The sequence below is a fragment of the Cardiocondyla obscurior genome, linkage group LG10 (genome assembly GCF_019399895.1).
Source record: "Cardiocondyla obscurior isolate alpha-2009 linkage group LG10, Cobs3.1, whole genome shotgun sequence".
Classification (NCBI taxonomy): domain Eukaryota; kingdom Metazoa; phylum Arthropoda; class Insecta; order Hymenoptera; family Formicidae; genus Cardiocondyla; species Cardiocondyla obscurior.
Window position 1 is genome coordinate 2,703,757 of NC_091873.1, and position 22,861 is coordinate 2,726,617.

The 22,861-nt window shown below is 45.6% G+C and overlaps 1 protein-coding gene across 12 annotated transcripts in view; it reads left to right on the forward strand.

The window, feature by feature from the left end:
* The window catches only part of LOC139105990 (ensconsin), a 132,057-nt gene that overhangs the window by 47,526 nt on the left and 61,670 nt on the right, over positions 1-22,861 (forward strand). The window contains exon 1 of one of the 12 annotated variants that reach the window (XM_070662401.1): positions 408-1,702. The exons of 6 other annotated variants lie outside the window; for them this stretch is intronic. In XM_070662401.1, coding sequence (XP_070518502.1) covers positions 1,501-1,702 — 202 coding nt within the window. In that variant the 5' untranslated portion in view covers positions 408-1,500. Of the gene's footprint in view, positions 1-407; positions 1,703-22,861 lie in introns of those variants that run through there. 5 more of the 12 variants (XM_070662404.1, XM_070662405.1, XM_070662410.1 and 2 more) reach the window with 5 other exon arrangements.

Sequence of the window (22,861 nt, forward strand, 5' to 3'; positions counted from 1 at the left end):
TGATCTCGGGAGACATTCGGGGCGGAATCTCGCGTCGCGAAAATCCGGGGGGGATCGGCGAGCTTTCTTACGCGCGCGAGGGAGACAGGCTCCCTCGGCACTTCTCTCAGCTGGCGCGGAAAACGCATCTGTCCGCCCGCGCTGCATCTCTTCTGGGGCGCCCTGTCGGTCGTTTCCGACGGCGGTCGGTATCGCTCGCGAACGCGGCGAGACGGGCCCACTCAGTCGACCGCTGACCGCCGTAAACGCAAGACCGTTCGTGAGAGAACCTGGCGCAAGCCGCGCAGCCACGAGTCCGCCCGACTTGGATATCCCTGGCTGCAAAGACGCGTGTCATCGCCGGTCTGGCCGCGTGGGAGGCTACCCGAAGCGACGCGTTGCCTCTTCGTCATCCGGGAGAACCTGCTGGAGTCGTCGCGACATTCGTCTCCCTCGCTCGCGGTCGCGACATCAAAGGCGACGTCGCGTAGGCGGCCGTTAATTGGTATTCCGCGGCGTTGCGTAAATAGTATAAAAGGCCGCGACGTGTCGATAAGTGAGTCTCGCAGCAGATAACGCACAGCTGACACCTGCGTGGGACGTGGTACAAGGCCGTAACCGCCGAGCGTGTTGCTCGCGCGTTCGTCACCGAGCTGTCAAATCGCACCGGAGCCGAGTCGCGTGTCTTCTCGCGGAGGGAACGATTTTGGGGGGGGGCCTAGGACCGGTCTTACGAAACTCGCTCCGAGCTGGGCTTCGTCTTAAACGAATTCAACGAGCGAACCCGTTCGGACAATTCGTGCCACTTTACACGGCGAAAGATCAGCCGCCCCGGCGTTCCCACTTCCCCCTTTCTTTCGTCGACGCGCGACGTCGAAAGTTGACTGACCGACGTGACTCACGGGATCACGAGTCACTCCCGAGCCGTGGTGATCGTCGCGTCACCAAGTGTGAACCGCGGTCTCTCGCGGTCTTATCGCGTCACCGCCAGGGAAAAAAAAAAAAAAAAAACACCGATACCGTATCATTAACGCATCGCCGATCGAATCTCGCGGCGACCCGGATCGAATTACGAGGAGAGCGCCTCGTCCTTGACTGCAAAACTCCGTCGAAACGCCAACGTGCCTCGAGCCTAACTTAATCGGCGATTAATCGCAGCCGGATAAGAAAACCCGAATCTTTCGAGTGCTACTAATTAAGCTTCAAAGAGAATATCTCGCGACGACAAGAAGTAGCGATTCTTGAAAGCTGCTTTGCTGCTGCTCAACTCTCCAAGACCTCACGATCTCCGCTTCTCTGACGAAGCAACGCGCGGCAAGGTTTTGCATACCCAGCGTCAGGATTAAGTACCCGAGGACGGGGGCTGTTAGGAGAAGCGGTCACGTGCCACCTGTTACGAGTCGGTCCGCAGTGCGGAAAGGTCGCGGATTACCGTCGCGGATCAGCGTGTCGGGCGTAAGGCGGCCGCGGGAGGATGCGACTTCGCGCCGCGACGCGATCCTGGCTGATCCTGACGATAGGATGTTGACGGCCCGCTCGGGGCCTCTCGGGCTCGGCGTGCCGCGAACCCTGGGGCCCGCGGAGGGAAGCGATCACCTATTCCTGCTGCCGGAACGCGCCCTCGTCATGGACAGCACCCACCTGCGACAGGATCTGGCCGGTCTGGATTTTAACCTGCACCTGAACCTACTGCACACCGCGCCTCGCGGCAACGTCTGGCTATGTGAGTTGTCGATCGGCGTTGACGGGAGAGGGACAAGAAAGAGCTCGTAATTCTCGGGATGCCTTCAATCCCTCCCCCTTCTCCCGAATACCTCCGCTTTTATCTGCCGAACTCGTTCCTACTGATCCACTCGGATTTTTCTTTTTTTATTATCTTGTTTTAGAAACAAGTCGCGTCTACGTTTCGCTTTGGTATTGTCTTTTGTATTCGGCGGTGAAAATAAGGCGACGAATCGGATAAAAAAATTGAGAAAACTGTGGAGAATAAATTTGAGGACATTTTGATAGTTGTATATAGAAAAGATGACGAGAGTAAAAATTTTGTACTTTGTCGTTTACTCTAAATTAATTTACTTTCTCGAAAGGATGCTCTCTATCGTATGAATAGAGTAATCTCTATGCTTAGGTCTCTATGCTCGCCAATTACTTCAATTGACGGGTATTAACCGGGCCCTCGATTATCCCGGGCAGACCGTGGATAATACGGTCGAATTTGGAACATTTGTCCGTCAAAATCGCTAGGTGAATACTCAGATAAAGACTTTCTAAGTAGCTTATCTATGCGAATAGGGAAAGCGTCTCGTCAACTTATCTGAATAGGGAAAGTGCCTCGAACGACAGATAACATCACGTTTTACGACCCTGCGCGAAACAATGCGTCATGTTATTATTTTTCGAGACGTTTCAAATCTGCCTTCCGGTTTCGAAATGAACCAGGAGAATTGGAATGCTAACATTGACAATCCCTTTTTTTTTTTTTTTTTTTTTTTTTGTCTTAGATAATTTTTCTTTCGACGGAGAATTTGAAAAACTCGGAGGCTCTCGACGCGGCAAAAAAGAAACCATTATTTTGCTCGAGTGTTGTCTAAAATAATGTATCTTCCGCGGACCACACCTTCGTGCGCTCAGAATTTTTATCGTGCGGTAATTAAGATTGTAAACAAGGCGTCGCCTGTAAAGAAAGATCGCTTTGTGACGCCGCGAGAACGGTCTCGCGCAGTGTTTCCCGGTACTTTGCTATCTTCCGCAAGTGTGTGCGTGCATCTCTGCTTACGCCTCGACGTTGAAACGAAACGCATTGTAAACCGGGTCGCGCTTCTCTTTCGCGATCTCTCGCGTGCCGTACTAGTAAATAGGCCCGATTGCTCGCGGCATCCCGGGCACTGGGCACCTTTCCGGAAAAAGCCGTGAAACTGTTCTCTCGGGAGATCATCGGGCGCGCGATGCTCGTTGGGACCTAGCGAGATCGCGAGCGGGTGAAAACGCGGGGAAGAATTATTGGCGGCCGGCCGTTGTTCGTAACTCCCGCGAGCAGAAACACACGGAAGAAGATAAATTACAATAGCGTGCAAAAAGATGTTTCGCGGCTGGTAGGAAGAATCTTCGAAACGCGGGGTCTGGAAGGAGGTAAGAGATACGGGGAGAGAGTTAACAGGTGCGCCGCGAAATTATCGCCAATTAAATACTTTTTTTGCCACCGGTAAAAGCGTAAAAGCCGTGCTCGCGAATGAATACCGCGCAATTATAATGCTTCGTCATTGTGCCTTTTTTTTTTTTTTTTTTTTCCTCTCCCCGCGATCGTTCGAGGCACGAGAGTGGAGGCGATTGTTAATTTGGCGGATGGAATTCAATTAACGCGAATTGGTGCGTTCGTTTTCGTTGCGCCACGCGCGCCGGAGAATCGCGGACGTGTATTTATTTATTAAACACGAATGCGTTATTTCTTACGGGGCTTGACGATTATTATAACGTATGTCCTTCTTCGCGGTCGGCGATAATTGGGCCAGGATGGAAGAAATAATTAACGCGCGCCGCGAATAAGTTATTTTCTTTCCAGTCTGAGACATTCTCCTCGTGAAGTCAGTATTTTGACGTGTTAACGGTATAATTGTACGTTCTGATTGCGGGATGAGAAATCTCGCTCTTTTAACATACGATTTTACGTTATATCGCGAGTACATTATGAATCCTAATTTACTCGAGGAGGTTTACGTCCCTTGGCCGGTGTAAGTTATTATCGCGGTTACCCCGCGATAAAGGAAGCTGTCCTTTACTCGCCGAAGAACGAGGGAAGTTATGTACCTCCAACTTGTTGTGACAAACGACTTGTCGTAAATGGTGATAAATGGAAAATCGTAAACCGTTCAAACGACTCGCTCGGAGGTAACAAATACTTTCCCTAAAAGTGATTTTTCCCGGTTTTTGTAATCGTAAACACGTAAATCTCGGCGGTAAATATCCAAACGCCGTTGCTCATAGCTTCCCGTAAAAGCGTGGTAAAAGTTGCCTTCTTGGCTTGCACGGGCGGTATTTAATGCGCTCCGCGCGAATAAATAATTCCCTGATATTTTTCTCCTCGGGATATGAAAGTATAAATATCGCGCGGCGTACAAATGCATTTCTTACGCACGCATTTACTTCCCGATTAAAAGAACGTTACGGAGGCCAATAACTTTGCATGCGGGTAACCGAGAAATATGATTGAAATTTTTCTCCCCGGACGATTGTCTTTTCTCACGTTCGCGGTTACTGCGGCGCAGCGAATGAAGATGCACTGCAGCCAATAAAGATTTTATCAAGGAATCGCGGCTTTGTCTATTTGTCCTGCGTCACCTTAACGATTCGCTCCTTATTTGATACTTAATGCCCGAGCGCGATATGACGCGTGACGCGTGTAATGCGCCGGGAACTTTGCGTTAAATATCGACCCCCGACGATATCGCGTGGAAAAGTCGTCGGATTCACGATTGAACTTAATAGAAGGTGTATTAAACCGTCGCTGGGAAGGAGGGGCGTTATCGCATCCTCTTTTATACCGCGATTACGGAAGGCCTAGTAAAAAAGATCGTTACGATTTATATTTATCAGCGCTCAACGTACCATATTATTACGGTTTTTGCGGCGGCAGTCAATTCGCGGCGTTAGAACGCATATTGGCGGAGCTCGTGATAGGATGCCGCAACGATATCCCGGGACATGTTCGGCGGGCACATTCCTCGCTCGTTTTTTCCCTTCCTCTTTTATTTATTTATTAATTCTTTTTTTCTTTTTTTTAATTATGACAGCTCCCACGCGCGGCCGACAACCCCGCGAAGATTAATGAAATCATCCGGGATGTGTTTTCATCTGGCGCACCGCGGGCGCCGTCAGATTACTCCGACGGCAGACCGTGTCCGATTTGATGCACGGGAGTACTGCATCCGTGCATTACCTAGTTTTCTTATTTCATTAAGGGTACGCAGACTGCGCGGGAGACACGCGACGTTGACGAATAGCTCGGGTAAAATCTGAGTAATCGCGAAGGCTGGTAGAAAATCAGTGGGCTGAAAGTATAATTCGGGTTCAGCCGGACATTTAAAAGCGCGCGACTGCCCGTCTCGAAAATTCAGGGACGAGCGGGAGATATTGAGCGGTGTATTGTTTCGAAATCTTTATTTAGCACGTCAGAAATGCGCAGGTATATCCTCAGGTCTAGAAGTTCAATTTTAATAGCCTGTAATTTCGTGATATTAATATAGGCTTCGGGAATACCGTTCGGGATACCGTTCTGCATTACATTGTAATTTGCTTTAAAATTTACGGCCCCCGCGTGTCCAGCGGGACAATGGCTGCGAACGGTGATTGCTCAAGCGAATTCATGCAGGTGTCACGAAATTATTTCGCGTGTCTAAGGGGGATACGTAACGTTACCGAGCGTTACGCTTTCAAATATTGGTCGACTGAACGAAGACGAAGAATTAAAACGGACTTGCAAAACTGTAGATCGTTATATTAGCGTCAGGGTCTTTCGCTGATGCCGTCTAAATTTCTCATACGCAGCTGCTACTTTACGAGATAGGCAACTCTAATCTGGTCAGATAACCAGTGGAATTAATTCGTTCCACGCGCCTAACGGCAATTAATTAAACGTCTCGGAACTGGCTGACGATAAAGCTAATGCTTTGAAGTAAAAATCCGCAGCGGCGAAACGCGCGACTGACCATTCCGCGAAGTTGACCGTAGTAATTTAATAATTATTTCTTGTAATACACACAACGTGGCGTCGTGCGTGACGGGACGTAACGATAAAACGACGACAGCTATTTACTTTAATACGACGGTTCGATCGAGACTAATCGAAGAGATTGCCCCCTTCCGTCTTGTACGCGCTGTCACATTACGATGATTTACAACTGCGGCCTGTCGCAGCGTGCCCCGTGTGCGCCAGGCTTTCTTGCACTGAAACGCAGTATCGGTATCGATGGGAAAGTTTAAGGTTGCGATAAAAGCGCGAGGTGCCGCTTCGTTCTCAAATGGCCGTATATTTAGATGTAAAGCCTACGCATACAATTGCACGCGCGACGCACTTCGCTGAAAAGCAAGGTCCGCCTTTTCCGAGGCAGATTAATCTCCTTCGTGCGCGAGATAAAGAATCGTTGAATAATTCAAAACGCGAGACACTTACGAGAGAGACCGCCGGTCTCGTCGAAATTGGGTTACTTGGGTTTTTTTTTTTCTTTTTTTTTTCGCTCGTGTTGATTAGCACGCGGCCGGCGCGTGATCAATATTTTTCGTTCCGTTATTAATTATGCTAATGCATATTTTATTTTTAGCGCAAACGCGCGCGATATGAGCATCCGAGCGATCTAACGAAACCTTGTCGCGCCGTTGTTATTACTCACGAGCGCGCGCGAAACGTTATTTGCATCATCGCGATTACTTCACGCGGCTGGGATTCTTATGTGCTTTTGTGACAAACTTATTGTGCTCGCTACAATTTTGTTCAATGATAACGACGTAACTTCCTGTCGTTTCGGCATTTTTGTATTTATCTATTCAAGCGAAGGCCGAACATTATTTACCGAGCACAATATGTTTAAATCATCTGAAATATCTTTACAGATTTTTTTTTTATAAAATTTTTTTTTTTTTATCATTTAGATCAGACTTTAAATTTCAAACGACGTATTAAAATATCCGATAAGATCCGATTTTCTCTCTATACTTTCACAGCGAACGTAGCTGGTATAAAAAAAAAAAAAAAAATTATTTCAACGCGGACCTTGAAGAGTCGCGCGTCGCCATTTGGCATCAAAGCGCAATTCAAGTCCGGGGCAGTTTCTTTGTGCCCGGCCGTTTATTCCAGTCGATTGAACGTTCGGGCCGGATTGCAACTTGGCCAACGGGTAATCCGAGATCGCTCCGTCTAATTATCCGGGAAGGGGCGGCCCGTCGCGACGGTGTCATCTTTTCGCGGATTCGAGATTAATGTCGCCACGATAAGCCGGGAATTGCGTTCTCGGCGCGTCGCCGTTTTTCTCCCTTTCGTCGCCGCGGATGCACGCACGTGGGCAAAGAGACGATATTCTTTCGCAGTCTAGGCTAGTGCCGCGATCAAGACTAATGGGCTGCGGCTCGGACGCTGTTTGCGATAAGCGGCGCAAGTGTGTCACGGTTATTAAAAGCTTTCGCGACGAGACGCGGCCAGGCTGGAGCACTTAGATCACGCTGGAGCCCAAGTCGATGTAATTTCCCGTTTTTCTCCGCCCACCTTTAGAGCCGCGGCCTTTTTCTTTAATCCTGTATATCGCGCTTCGCTGATAACGGCGCCTGTCGTAAATCAGATTTTTGGAACAAAACTTCTGACTCATCGACCTGATTGCTCTCGGCGAGACGCAGGCCGTAAGCTTGGGGTTTTTACGGCGGACGTGTTAAGATCGTGGCGGGCGCGCGAGATGGGAAGCAAATTTGTGGGCGCAGCCGGTCGGGAAATTTAGAAAGTTCTATACGTCATATATGTTAAACCGATTACGCTTATACGTATCTATATTTCTCTCTCCGATGCGCGTGGAGGAATGTCGCCTGCGACAACGACAGCTGCCAAGCTCGTCGTATCTCGTGCGGTATTTACGAAATTAACACATTATTGCGTCGATGACGTTCCACGGAGTCATGCTCCGAACAATTACGCGGAGTGTTCCCACGAGTTATAGCGATCATCCGCTGCGTAGAACGAGTGTGTAATATGAACGGAATTTTGCAGCTAATGAGGTGAATCAATGTAACGCACGCAGGGTGCTCGTACCGCATTCTGCCGTCGCGCGGGTCCTTTGTAATCACGCCCGGGGAAATGCGCGGATTGACCATGCCCCGTTCTCAAAGCCCGGAAACACGTGTTCCGCGAGGCATAATCGACGCATGTGTAACAAGGTGAACTCGTCTTGTTACGCAACCGAGTTGTGCGGCAACCCGAGGCTGCTTTTGTCGGCGACTCGCCGTTTACGCGAGGCATCGATCGCGCAACGAAAATTCAATTATCCGAAACAAACGCGCGGGGTGGCAAGCCTTGGCCGGTATATCCGCCGATAATGTTTCCCGTCGTCGGACGATTTAGAGACGCCGTCTTCGTCGTCGAGAGACAACGGGGCGAGGCTTTGAAACATTTGCCGCGGAGATAAGCTTTTTTTTTTTATTCTCAAGCACAAAACCCGATAAACGTATATTTCTCTTCTCGTTCGTTCGCGCTATCGATAGCCGATTGAAACGTCACGACCGTTGACAGTTCGTATAGAGCCGCATTTACTTCGCCGCGTAAGTGCCGACCGCGTTATGTTTTGACAGTGACGTTTTATAGAAGATCGTCAAGTCCGAAGAGGTTTGCGGCGACCGGCGTGAATCGTTGCTTCAAGCGTCCGTCTCGCAGTGAAGTCCGCCTTTCAGCCGAAGTATACAGGCGATGAGTCGATGATAGAATTGTAGAGAGATATTTAACGGCGGACGACCATTGCCGATGCCAGCGGTGACATTAGGTTTCTCTCCTCGTTCATAAAGAGAGGCTCCTTCGAGGTAGCGTATCGAGAGGCGCCGATACAAAGACGCCGTTCATACTTTAAGAGTCGACCTATCGATTGATGCAACATCGGGGAGGATACCGCGTACGAATGCGCGGAATGCATAATAACGAAAATACGCTCGTGCTTAGAAAAAACAAAATCTAAACTATCATTAAATAGCCAATAACAATTTTTTTTTTTTAATTCAATATCTTGTGACGAGTTGATACACGTCTGGAAAACTGTCTCACGTATGAATGGTCCATGTACAATGTTAAATCGTTCCACGGTGTAATCGTCGGGTGAACTTAAAAATCAATATATCTTAAAATAGTGCAGACGTGACATACTTCCCGTATCCGCGGCTCCATTTACGAGTCTTACACGAATTGTCAGGCTTAATCGCTGACTACTTGCGAAATTAAATTCCTTCGAATCTTCGTATGTTCGAATCCCCTACGCATTATTTCGTACAAGTGCGATGTATTATTAACAATGAAATTTATGTCATTTTTTTTTATCAGAGATCTTTCTCCCTTTCTTAATTGCTACAGTTATTTATTTTACGGAGAAGAAGTGTGGTTCTGCTTAATCGATATGGTTTACGATCTCCTGGTGAAAGTGGAATTTTCTACGGGCGGAAAAACACGGTGATATTTTTATTATAGAATTTCGTGGGAGGAGCGTAACGCTATTAAAATACCTTCCACGCGGCGATTTATCGTCCAATAACTCGAACAGAAGCGTGGAGAACGGAGGGAATATTCATATCTCGGGAGAGTTGTTTCACAAGAACTTTGTCTTTCCCTTTCAAGTTCCCGGCGGTTCTCCGCATGATTTGCAAAAGCCGCGGCTCGCTTCCTCGGCCCGTTTCTTTCCGCGTCGCGCAATCGCGAGATTGCTGGTAAACACGCCAGCGCAAACTCGCGAAATTTACGCAAATGCGTACGACCGGCAAAGCCGACCATTGGCCGAGAGAGTCGGTCCACGATCAATACCATAGACTCCGTCCCCGTTTTGTTAAACTTTTAAACGAAGCTGGCAACATCGTTATCTTCTACAATCGTCTCACGTTAATTTTTTATTTAAGACTTTAGTCTGTAAATTACCTAAGTTTTTAATCTTTTTTTTTTAATGAATTTACAAGTATCAGCAATTTTTTGTATTTGAATTTAATTTCGGATACTTTTCTTTATTAATTATTTTGTTATCGTATTTTAAGAGCTGCAGTTTGCATGCGAAGATGCGTTCAGTTTACTGCCGGAATTCGCAGTTGTTCGCCGTGTAAACGGTATACTTTTATGTGACGACTATGATGTAAAATGGTTATAGTAAGTCCCGGGTCTCGTTCTACCGTAAAACCCCATTACCGGGAAGATGGTATTGTTCATTCAACGACCAGTTCCTGGACGGGAACTCAATGGTCTGGTTAAACGCACCACGTGTGTCCAACCGGCTTGACAACCGCCTATTTTATCTCGATCGCTCGATCACTCTGTAATTCTTTTTCGCGATATGGCTTTCACGATTTTTCTGAATTATTAACGTCGCTTGTGCGCAGGTAGACGATAAAATAAATCAATGTTTGACAATCCTCCGAATGCGGTATATAATCCTTTTCAAAGTATTCTCGAACAATTCTTGAGAGAATTTTTTAAATGTACATAATATAAAAAAAAAAAAAGAAAAAAATTTGAACAGATTGAAATAGGTACAGTTACGTTGAAAAACGAAACGGATAAAATGATACATAGTACATAAAAGGAAGTATGAAAGAAATCACGGAGTAAAGCCGTACGTAATTTCACGCTATTCTGCTCGAGTTTGTCTGTAGGTATTGATCGTTCGATCGAGCGAAGAATGCGCGCCGATCCCACGCGATTATTACCGTAGGACACGTAACAAAAGTAGATGCGAAACTCGCGTACACGTTAATTTCTACCGAACCACCGTATTCGAGCTGAATTAAATCCGGACGCGCCCCATCTCCGAAGTTCGAACCTTTACGCAACTTTACGATCGCTCGACAGAAATGTCAACGCATGAAGGTATTGGTCCGTAATCGCTATCAGCTCGTAAAAAGCAATCGCGTGCGTTTAACTGTATTTTTTTTCACGCAGGCATTAATTTTATAGCATTTCGTAGTACGTTTATGCTGCACTTATCTTGTCAAATTGCGATTACAACAATTTTCCGCAATAAATCGCGAAAAAGAAAAAAAATGTTTCTTACGTAACGTTTAGAAATTTAAAATTATACTAGTAAATTAGTAGCTACAAGACTTTACGACCGTGCTTGGAATGTAAAGAAATAACACGTATCTACTTATATCAGATTTGTAGTTCAGAGATAAAAAAGATTTTTAATTGAGGAGAGCAAAATATTTTAAGTCTCGCAGTTGGCGACGTTAAAGCTCGAGAACTTTGCGCGATTTTCTTTTCGACGAAGCGATTCGAGCGATGTGGCGTTAAGTTCGCGAACTTGTTTTTCGCGGATTCGCGGATTCCCGATTCTTTCGCGGATGTATTCGGAACTTTGTCACTCGTGCATTGGCCCGTGGTCGATCGTTATTGTGCAATTCATTGTCCCGGGGGAAAGACGGGTCACGAGTGACGGTTTATCAAAAAGATTATCTCGACTCCGCCCGTTATATCGGCTACCGTGTAATCGGCTGTTACACTGTGAGCGGAAAAAATCCTGTAGAGCTTGCTCGCCGATCCTGCCGCGTCATGCCGGAATGCAATTCTCATTCGCGATGGAAACTTTGCTATCACGTTTTAATTTCTGGACACAGCGTTTTTGCACCTTTCAGAAGGTATCGCAAATTTTTTTTCTTTTTATTCGAAGCAACGAGAATAAATAGAACGCACGGCGTACGCGAGTTTATTAGAGCAGCTTTCTGAAGTCTAAATTAAATTAAAAAAAAAAAAAGAAAAAAAGAAAAATATTTTACTGTAATTTACTAAACTTTTACATTGTGGCGATTATTAAAATTTTTGAATAGTTATCAAACTGTTACTAAACTTTTAAACTTTCTCCTAAAAATTCACGATCAAGGCCTTTTTTCTTTTCGAGAGTGCCGACTGTTCAAGTAACAATTGTAAATGCAAATCTAAGACTCCCTATTGTTCTTCGTTCGGAGAGTTGAACAACGAAGAACCGTTGGTGCTACAAGACCGGAACTTCGCTTGCGTTCATTTTCTCTCGTTTAATATCGCGATTTGTTGTCGTATCGCGCAAGTGCTTGACTCGAGCGAGTCGCTTAATGGATTATACGAAAGGTCAGGGTGCCTGCCTAAGCCCACGTGGCATTTTCTACACGAAAGAAATGGACCTCTATACTTAGCTCGTATTAAGGCAAAGGGCGTTTCGCGAAACTTTAACAGGCCTCAGTCCAATTAGTCGCGGGGAATGCCGCCGCGAAGTTCGCCGGTCGTTAACAACTCTCCAATTAGCGACGCAGCCTCAGTTCGTAACTTATCTTTATCGCTAAACAAATGGTGTGCATTAATTTTATTTGCGAATCCTGAAAGCGGATTTTACACCTCGCTATCCGGCGAACGTTTTAAGTTAATCGAACCGGGGAGTTTATACTAAAGAGTTTAAAATCCTCGATGATGTCTAGATTTAATGAGGTTGAAAAAGCACGCGCGCTAAGTGCCTCCTATTAGGAAAACCTACTTCGGACGCCCCGCTACGCGGACTCCCCGTCTTCCTTGCCTCGGCGGCGCCTCGCTCTTCCAAGAGAAAGTACGCGCTAAGCTCAAAGCTCCCCGATGCGTAACTAACATCGGCTCGCGGATTGCGTCAAGTTCGATCGAACGCGCGGGAGCGATTGGCCGACGCGCCTTTTCTTTTTCCCCCAAGTCGGGATCCTATCGTTCCGCGATTTATGCTTCCTTCATTGTTGCCTCCGCGGGGATTTATCTCCGCGCGCGAATGTCAAACTCGAAATACGCGGCCGACGCCGCGTGATTTATTCGTTAACATCATCGCGCTCTGTTTGGTGAGTCCGCGCGCACGTCGAAACGAAACGGGAGATCAAAGAATATAAGAAGGTGGCATATAACGAAAGCTCAATCTCGTTTGTTCTCTGCGCTCGATCTTTGAAGATTAATCAAACGATTTTTTTCATCCTTCTGCGAGCGTGTAAAGAACGAAAAGATCTGGTCTGTTCCGTACTCCCGGCTCGCGTCAGAAAATCAATGTTGTACTTAAATTCATCCTACGTTGCTCGAAGTTGGAATGGTATTTTCTAGCGGAATTCAATTTCCTGACGTTCGTCCCCCCCTCCCCTTTAGTACGACGACCGGAGATGATAGAACGTCGGTCGGAGTCCTTCCGCCGCGGCGGGAGTCAAGAGACATTGTCCTCGAGATAAACAATTTGAGAGTGACTTGCCGTGTTCTTTGAGGAATTCTTTGAATTCCTCCATCGCCTCTTAATGTAAATTGCTCCTCTCGACTCGGAAAAAGACTCGGCTTCGTCAGGGTATTAGAGTCACCATCGGCACACTCCGCGAAGTCGCATAATTTTATCTCTCATTTAAAAAAAAAAAAAAAACTATTATTTCAACGCTAACAGACAGACGCGATATGTGAGAGTAGAAAGGAAGAGGAAAACCTCACTTAAAACGTACGTCTCAGTATTCGCATTCATCGCCGTCCTTTCACTTCTTCGCTTTCAACGTTTTAATTAAATGTTATACAAAATTGCGACGCGCGCTAGGACCGCATGCATGATTTGCGAATGTGTAATTTGAGAGTCGCACGCCGGCGCGAGGGATACGCGCGCGCGCTCGGCATTGTTGAGAATTCTTTCGTGCCGTAATTAGATCCTGCATGAGACACCGCGAGTGGAAAACTTTCATCTCGATGCCGCGCGACTTATTACCGCGCGATGATTTATGAATAGCTCACGATACTGATATAATTTACAATGCAACTGAACCCACCTTCGGGCTTCGATCTCGCCAGCTTACCAGCGCTGGTTAATTGCTCCTCAACAATGAGCTCCTCTGAGAGGGCCCCATTTTCTGCCTCTACGAAAAGATTCATCTCGAGCCTCCGCGAAAGTAGGCGAGCGTCGATAGAAAATCGGCTCCCGAGTTCCGTTATTAATCGACGAGTTTGAGAACTTTTGTTATGAAATTTCTCTCGCGCGCGTCTTATCGTCGCTAATTAAATTCTCTACAATTCTGAAATCGTACAAATCGTGCCTGATGGACAGCGCGTGTTTTAATTATAAAAAGTCTATTACAAATACCTAAATACAAAAAAATTTTTTTTTTATTTTTAATAGGAGGAGAAAACGCCGTTATTAATTTTGATTTTTTTCTTTAGACAAGTGTGTTATTTTATTTATCAGAATTTTATCAGAATTTTTTCCTTTGTGCAACTTCCTTGGCGTGCCGAATATTGTGAAATTAAAGCCAAGCTGCGTAATTTTTTTTTTACGCTGCCCGAGCGGCGAGAACCTTTTTTTAATTCAGGAAATCCTGGTACAGAAATAAAAGGAAAAGAAAAAACAAACGTTCCTTCAGACACGACGATAATGCACCGAAATCGATCGTTAAGGTCATCGTGGACCAGTAAAAAAACTTCTTGGACGGCGCGATCGGGAGAGAACCGGTTTCTCCTCGCGGTCTAGCACGTGCCCGATGATGAGGTACACCATCGTCACGAGGAAGCGAGACGTCTCTCCCCAATTTATTTCTTACTCTCTCCATCTCGTTGATCCTTTCACGCCCACAGCATCATATTTTTATTAGAAACAAATGCTGCGTTTGTCAGACCGTTGACGGAGAATTGTCCCGTTTACGGCGTGCCTCGTGCCTCGATAACGTAACTGCTTCGCGTAGTTTTCGTAGAAATAAAGCCATTCTCCGTCATGGTTGTATTTATTTCGCGCAACAAGCAACGTGTCTTTGAAATAATTCTTTTTTATATCCAACGTTATTATAATAATTGCAAATGTATAAAATAATCCTATCCGTGAATATTTTATTATGTTTATTCGATCGGTAATTATTTTACAGTTTACTTAATTTATGCTTAAGGGCACCTTTCGTTTTTACGCCGAGCTCTCGTGATCGCAAGAATTATTTTCAGGGGGGAGGGGGGGGATTTAGTGTCGCGTCGAAACACAATGCCGTGTTCAGAGACGCGTTAGGCTTTCAGCCGCGCAGCGGCCGTAGGTTCGATACGAGGCGAATTTCTGCGGAGTGTAAGGAACAGGGCGGGACGAGAGATGATGATCGCGAAGGGTGCAGTTAAGGAGTACCGGTCGGTCGGTTGCCTCGTCTTTCAGGCGTGTTGTTTGAGCTGCGGGGGCGAGACAATCCGCCCACATCGTTGCATCGAACGAGTCGCGTCGCCGTTCTCGCATTTGCATTTTCTTCCTACCCTCCGTGATCAATAAGAACCTCGCGGAACATTGATGCTTGCGATTCAACGGCGGTCGCCAGTACCATTTGTACCGATTGTATTAAAAAAAAATTTCAATAGCCGCGCTCGACGCGCGACAGAATTGCACGTCTCAACGTCCATACGTGAATAGCAAATTTCATTGACAAAGTTCAGGTTGCGTCGTAAACGTCGAGTCTCGCGTTATCATAATCGACTCGGCCGTCTAATTCCTTAGCAAATGTATAACGTTTGCAAACGATCGTCGTCTTGTGCCAAAAAAAATTTTTTTTTTAAGTTGAGGGATCAATTTTTAAAAACGTGACGATGATGACGGAGCTTTTCTCCGACGCGAACAGAAAGCTACTCGAAAAAAGTAAAATATTTTGTGTTTATTAATTTCTCGCGCTTTCTCGCTTTGGGATTCGACGCTTGTCAACGCATGTTTCAGATTGTTTATGTAATTTTGTCGCCGATAGTTGCGATACAGGTTCCTGCCGCGGGTGTAATACAGGTTCCTTCCGCAGATGAATACAGGTTCCTGCAGTACAGACGGTACGGCAGAAATTCTAAAATCGCACCAGCAAACGATAGCCGTCCGATCGATGCTAACCCAGCCGTGGTTGGTAACTATCATACTTGCTTTGCTATCTACGAATACCAGTACGCGGTATCAACGTAATAGACGTGAATTAAATATTACGCAATTAATATTAAAAAATAGGGTATTGTATTTCGCGTCAAGATGTGTTTAAATGATTGCCTTCGCCATTCGTTTTAATTATTGAAACTTTTTGGGGTATCACGACTCGTCATTTTATTTTCCGTCAATGTTATTGTAATTCATCAAGAGGTAATTTATATGCGAGAGTTACTACGTCGTTAATAAAGTTGAAAAAGGGAATAATAATACACGGGAATCTTCACAGACGTCGCTTTCGCTCGACGTTGTGCAATGCCTCTCTTCTGCTTCACCCCCGCTGTTAATTATGCATAATCTGCAGCATCGAGCTAATTAACTGCAATTTACGGCCGCCTGATACGAGCACACGATGCACTCCGTGGAAAATCTCGCGTCTCTTCAACGAACTGAGCGCGATGCAAGTTCGCGCTTAAATCTCCGCCCTTTCATTTATTTTAATATCCCCCTCAATGCGGTTTTCCCTGGCTGTTTTACGAAAATTAATCCCGCTTTTCGATTTCAATCCCGACGTCAACAGGCCGCCTCAAGTGCGTAAGCCTTTCGACCTATTAAAATTATATACCAAAGTGTTTTTTTTTCTCCCCCCCGTGGACGTTTTCTCTGACATAGAAAAAAAAAAGGGAGTGGGCATGCCTCTAACGAGATGCTTTTTAATTATTTCGTTCTGTAATTAAAGCGAACCTATTTTCCCGTAATCGTCAACCGCTTGGCTCACAAAAAACAAGACACGCGCGCGTCCTTATTTATAAATTTGATTGTCGGTTTGCGAAATAACGGTTGTACATTTTACAAACGCTCCGCGTTGTTATATAAATGGACAACGACGCGGAAAAGCATTAGTGGTCAGCGGCGAAATAAAAATAGCCGTCGGCCGCACATATACGTCGCACGCAAACGCGGCGCCGGCGGTTTGCGCTTTTCAAAAGATGGGGAAACTCGGCGGAGCGAGAAACAAAAGGTTGCCGCGCGATCGCGACCGAGATTTTTCCGATTCGAGCCGCACGCACGGACCAGAGGCTCTGACCTACATTTCAGTCGAGGTACTGCCCGTGCTCCATCATCTGACTCCCGCATCACTTCTTGCGACGGCAAGAACTGTATCGCGCTCGGCCGAAAGATATTACAGCGAAGGAGAAAAGAGGAAGAGAGAGAGAGAGAAAGAAGAAAAAGAAAAAACGGAGAGAAGGAACTAATCTCGTTGTCACGGACGCGGCGGTCGGCTGTTATCGTGCGCGTAATGCCCTCGAGGCTGTCTAAATCTGGCCTAGTTCCGCCAGTCAATCGGCTGGCTTGCGTCAAAATATCATTTCCTACTCCCGGATTTAATCTGTGACTCAACGAAGAAGTTTCTCGCAAGACTCTATCGAGCGTCGATAATTACGACAGGCCACACTCGCGATTGTGGTGTAACGAAGCCGCGCTAATAGAAAATAATCGATCCGCTCCGGACCCTTTCTCCTCCCATCGCGTCATACGCGAGATTCATTTCACGTTTACGTCGCCGTCGAGAAAAGGAAAGGGCCCACGCCTCGTTGTGCTCTAGCGCTGGATGAATTCCCTCGAAAATATGAATTCCATTTTGATTTCCCGGCCGCGCTTCCCACCCGCCTTTCCGCCGTTTCGGCCGTTATTCCGGTCGGCGGAATGCAAAGAAGAAATGTCGATCGATTATGCATACGGGAGAAGATATTGCGGCATGCTTTCTAGACTTTTTTGCTCCCCGCATATTACATCCGGTGGTTTGAAGTGATTATTCTATGCGACATTGTTGCCGTAAAGCGGCGGTTCTTTAAGCATTTATCTTCTGATGTCTTGACGTCGCACCGAAACGATTTGTTCACTTTTTTTTTTTTTTTTTTTTTTAATTAATTGATTTATTAAGATGCGTTAAAAATTTTAAGAATGCCGGGAGCAATTTGAAAGAGAAGACGAGAAACGGAGAGATGCGATGGCATTCCCTTCCAAGGACTATCGGCGTGCTCGATTCCTTTACAGGTGCGTCGAGTGATCTCACAACGTTGTCAGCCTAACGTATCAAGATAACCGTGCAGGAATGCACACACGCTCGCGCTGACACGACACGCACACGATTGTGACACAATCGCTGCGGATCGCGCTCGGCCGCGCGACGTAACCGAGGGATTTCTCACGGCGATAATCGGCTCCGCGGAATTCTAGGGAAAGTATCAGAAAAATCAGAAAAACGCTGCCATTGTGTCCCTAAATGCTGTGAGAACGAGCGGGCGCGTTTCGCCCTGCCGATTGTCTGTCAGTCTAATTAAAGGCGCGACTGCGATGCCGCAACCGAGAAATCACGATCGAATTCGAGCGTTTCGTTCCTCTTCGTTCGAAATTAAGCGAAACTCGAGCGCGTTTTTTTTTTTTTTTTAACTAAATTTTCATAAATGTTTGCGAGACAGAACTACTTTTTGTTTTGCGTCACGAGTATTTGCGACAAGAACGTCAAATACTAAAGGAGCACTTAACTGCGCTTTTCTACTGCCCGGTCGCTGCCTTTAGCTATGAATAAAGGATGTATAACCGCCGTTAACGAGGCTTTTTCTTACGGCACAAATGTCCGTGTGCAACGCCTCGTGACAGTGTCTCATAACTTGCCCGGTAATTTCCACGGTTCTGACTCGGGAAAATTGTCTTAAATCCCGCGACTTCCTAATGAGACGGCGCGAATTCGGTGAAAATGTAACGCAGCCGTGCGCACTTATCGCTACGTAACGTTGTTAGCACAACATTTGTAATTAAGATAACACATCGAGTGAGAAGCAACGCAAGAGAGAGAGAGATAGATAGATAGAGAAAGAGAGTTGTCATCTAAAATTAAAAAAAAAAAAGGCGAGCGCATCGAAGTTAATAATCTATCGAATCCGTGTTATTGGAGAAAAATTGTACCGCACACGGTCACGTAAGCTCGCGGACCGAATTTACGGCAGCGAATTTACGATAGCATCACCGAAACGCCTGAAAATATATCGGGCAGTCGTGCCGCTTTTACGTGAGATCTGAAAATTGCAGTTCTAAGGTTCCCTCGCGTGTCGCTCGAGCGTAGCGATTAGCGATTTGAAATATGAATTTTCAGCATCGATTTCTTGTCATTTTTATCTCATCTCATTTTTTTTCCGCGTGACAGAAGATCATAACTTTATATAAGAAAAAGAATATTGAAATTCGTGCAAAGTTTCGCCTGATATAACGCGATAAACCGCAGCACAAATGTTCTTTGTTTGAGCGAGGCGCACTTCCCGTGCAGCTGCGTCGCTTGTTATTCTCAGGTGATCTTTATTACGAGCCAAGCCCACTGATCGTACTTATGAATCAAGTAACAAAGTATCTCACCTTAATGAAGGCCGTTATAGTTTGCGACTCGGTTGCATATTCGAGCTTTTAATTACTAGAATTTATATAGCGAAAGAAAGAGCCACTGCACTCTACAACGGAATAATTCTCTAACTACGCGACGATTAATTTCCGCAAAAATAGAATTATATAATCATTGATATGTAAATCGCAAGAAAGAAAAAAAAAATAAGAGATCTAACCCAATAGTCGCGGATAATCTCCGTGAATCGAATGCCAAACGCACAGATTACATCAGAGAAGAGAACCTGACCCCCTTTTACGTGATATTTACTTCGCACGTCGATCAGACCGATCTTACAAGCACGTGTCTTATTTTATTGCATGCAGACGAGTGTGTTTCGTCATCGGCTCGAAGGTGATTAAAGTTTCCAAAAACGAGGTAGACCACGGAGAAAGCTACGACGTTGTAACCGATACGAAAAGTTAGCGCTTCCATTCATTCACGAATAAAAGAGAAATATTTTAAACGTTTAAAAAAAGCAAAAAAAAATTTTTTTATATTCTACAACACGTATAAGATTTAACGTTTCTAAATGCTTTTTATATTACTAGAAGAAACCATGCGCGCGCTATTTTTTAAGAAACCCTAATTACAAACCACAAAGAAAAAAATTATATGACTTACCAATCTGCATGAACTTCAGCGGAGTTGTAGAGTTCTGCCGGTGACTGTAACATAAAATGTAAAATATTAATGTAGACGTGCTGAAAACAGTTAATGTTTAAACAAAAAAAAAAATTACGCGTTTGTATTTGATTCTTTAATAAAAATAAATAGAAATAAAGTTAATAAAATGACAAATTTAAAAAAAGAATTAATTCTCACCTAAAAGTTGCTCCGCCGATGCATGATGCTCCCCGAGCCTGCTCCTCCTCTCAGATGGGATGTGACGAGTCATCCTTCCGCGCACTAGACACCCGCGAACGCACTTCCGTAAAAAGATACTCGTAAAGAAAAACGTCCGATAACTAGCGGCACTCCCGAAACGACCGACGAACCGACTGCGGTTCGTATTATCATTGATACCGGCGTACGACACTTCTCTTTCCACTTTTTTCCAACGGGGATGTCAGGCTGGTGCTCTTTTGACGAAAATCTTTCTCTGCATTTTCATCTGAAACCAAAAAAGTTAAATTTGATTAGCAAAATTGATGAAAATTAAACATGCTGCGTTACAAGAAATTAAAACTATTTTGTATCGAGTACACGTGGTTTTAACTTATCTTTTTTTTTTAATTATTAGTTACATCAATTTTTTAAGATAAGATGCGACGATAAATTGTTACTAAAATCTACCCTGAACCTCGTCGCGAGTTGCCGAGCCCCATCTGGGCCTCCGGAATAGATTTCGTCGAGTCAGTAAATTAATAGGACGATCTATTCGATCCTCATTAATTTTGCAGCCTCAAGTTACGTTCTCGTCGAGATTGGCGGGGAGCTTTCGCAGCTCGTCCGTACTTTGTTACGTCGCGCCGACTGATTCGGAGTTTGGAATTAGCTTCCTGGCATCTCCTTTATTGTCCCGGACGGTCTTCGTCGAGTGGGCGGCAAATTCTGTGTTTCTCACCCACGGTAATCTCGAGCGTTTCCAGTCGCCGCTTCGCTCGCACGCTCTGTATTTCCCCGTCGCGCCGCTCGGTGCACCGGCTCGTGCAAACCGTGTAGACGGCCTTGCCCGGAGATACACACGCCGGTCACGTCCCTCAAGTCTCTTCACGATTCGCATTTTCGCATACACAACCAGCGCGCGCGAGTACGCTCGCTCATTATCGTCATGTTTATTCGTCTCCGTAATTTCGCAGCGCTCCGAAATAATGCCGCGATTCATAAGTATCTTCATTCATAATGACTTCGTGTCGGAATTGCAATAACTTTAGAATCTGCTCGAGCACATCTAGATCCGAATTTATTTTTTGAAAAGTCGAAACGTTCTATCGGCGCGAGCCAACAGGTAGGTGAAACGGCGTGCGGCCTTTGTAATTGAAAAACTAATCCCCGCGGAGGTTTCGGTGTCGAACTACCGAACGTATAATCGTGAGAACCAGAGAACTCGTTCGGTGTGAAGCCTCTTACTTTTCAGCCCCGATATCCTTCGAATTTGCGATCGTTTTCTCGTATATCCCATCCAGCGCGAGTACGCGGATCACGCGAAGGAGAGCGAATCAAACTTGTCGATTTCTCGCGAATCACAATTGCGCGAATGCTAATTCGATGCTTTTTGTGCGATTAGACTGAATAAAAAAGGGGTGCGTTTTTACTGGTGAAATTTAGTCTTTCAGGCACCGCGGTAATAAGAGAAACAATAAGGAGAAATATAAATGGAGATTCTGTTAGAGTAACAGAATTTACGCTTCTTATACAATATTTGCGACGAATGTTGAAGGTAGAAAATTGTAATCCCGTTGGGATTAAAAAAAACTTGGAAGTTTCCCAACGTGGCGGTATTGTATTTTTGAATCGGACGCACAAAGCGTCAAAAAGAGAGAGAATTTCGGTTTTTTTAAATTTTATTTTCGCTGGGATAACCTTCGCTTCCGTCGAATTATCGATTATCGAGACAATTATCGAGAAAGTCGGCGAAATGAGTTCAGCTTCGCGCGTCATTGCAATCAGCCCGTTTTATCGGCCGGTACCGCGAACGGAATGTAGATTTATGTTTATTCAGAAAAGTTCTATTTCACGACGGTAATATACCGTGCCGCCGTGGCGCGGTTATTGGTTCCCAATAAATGTCGGCGATGCTTACGACATGCGCCGGCCAATGCGGGTCACTTTTTCCACCGACATTGCGGTACTAACCGGCTATGTATCGGCCTTTATTTGGCATAACGCATTCCGCGGAATATATTTCCCGACGATTTAAGAACTGGTCGCTCGACTTTTACGGTCAACAGCGGCGCGGCAAAAGATACGGAGGAATCGAACCGAGCGAGTTTGCATTCGCGTAAAATCGCGCTGCCGCATAGAAAGTGTATTCCAGCACGGCGCGCGTTACGACGAGAATGAAGCCGTCGACTGCAATAATCGGGAAAACGCCGAGATTTAAAAAAAAAAAAAAAATAAAACAAAAAACAAAAGAGACGACGTGGATGACGTAAAAGGGATCGAGCGGTCGACTCTGCTTGAAGACTTGACGCGGGAGAAATTAATTCTGTCAGATTTTTGATAGGTTTATATAATGTTATTTAGAGATGCAGCAACGCTGCCAATAAGATTTTAATTTTTTTCTCTTTCTCTCTCTTTCTTTCTCTTTCTCTTTCTCTTTTTTAATAGTTGTCCAACACTTTCTTATATCAATTATCTTCTCATAAATTATTCATAACATCCTGCCTGTCCGCGTGAAAGTGAGGACGCTTTTATCGCAGATATTTTCACAGCACTTGAGGCCGCGCTCGTTGGAGGCCAATAAGAGAAACGGGAAAAGGCACCTCGGTTCTCAGTCATGTAAAACGTTTTACCGTTCCGTTGTCTGAGGACCGTAACGTCCGGCACGCTGCTCCGAGAGATGCAATTTCACGTGTGCCGTTGCATCCGAGGTGCATGACGTGCGCGCTCAGCTTGGCGGCCATGTCGCTGGGTCCTTTTAAAATTGAATGCTTGCGCGCCGCCGACGATCTCGATTATTGCATTCCCACCTACGCCCCCCCGTTTCCTCCTTGCGCACTCTTCGAATATCCTGTTGCGTCCCTTTATCTTTACAGGTGACAGCCTCCCGACGTAATCGAACGCAATCTAATAAATTCTCGCTTTCATCTAAAAGCTTTCGCAACTTTTCCGGCACAATTTTCCGGTCTTCAAATCGCAAGATCGCGGCCCGCGATCGGCCTGCGTCTCGGGAGAGATATTATGCCATAAGGCAATCGCC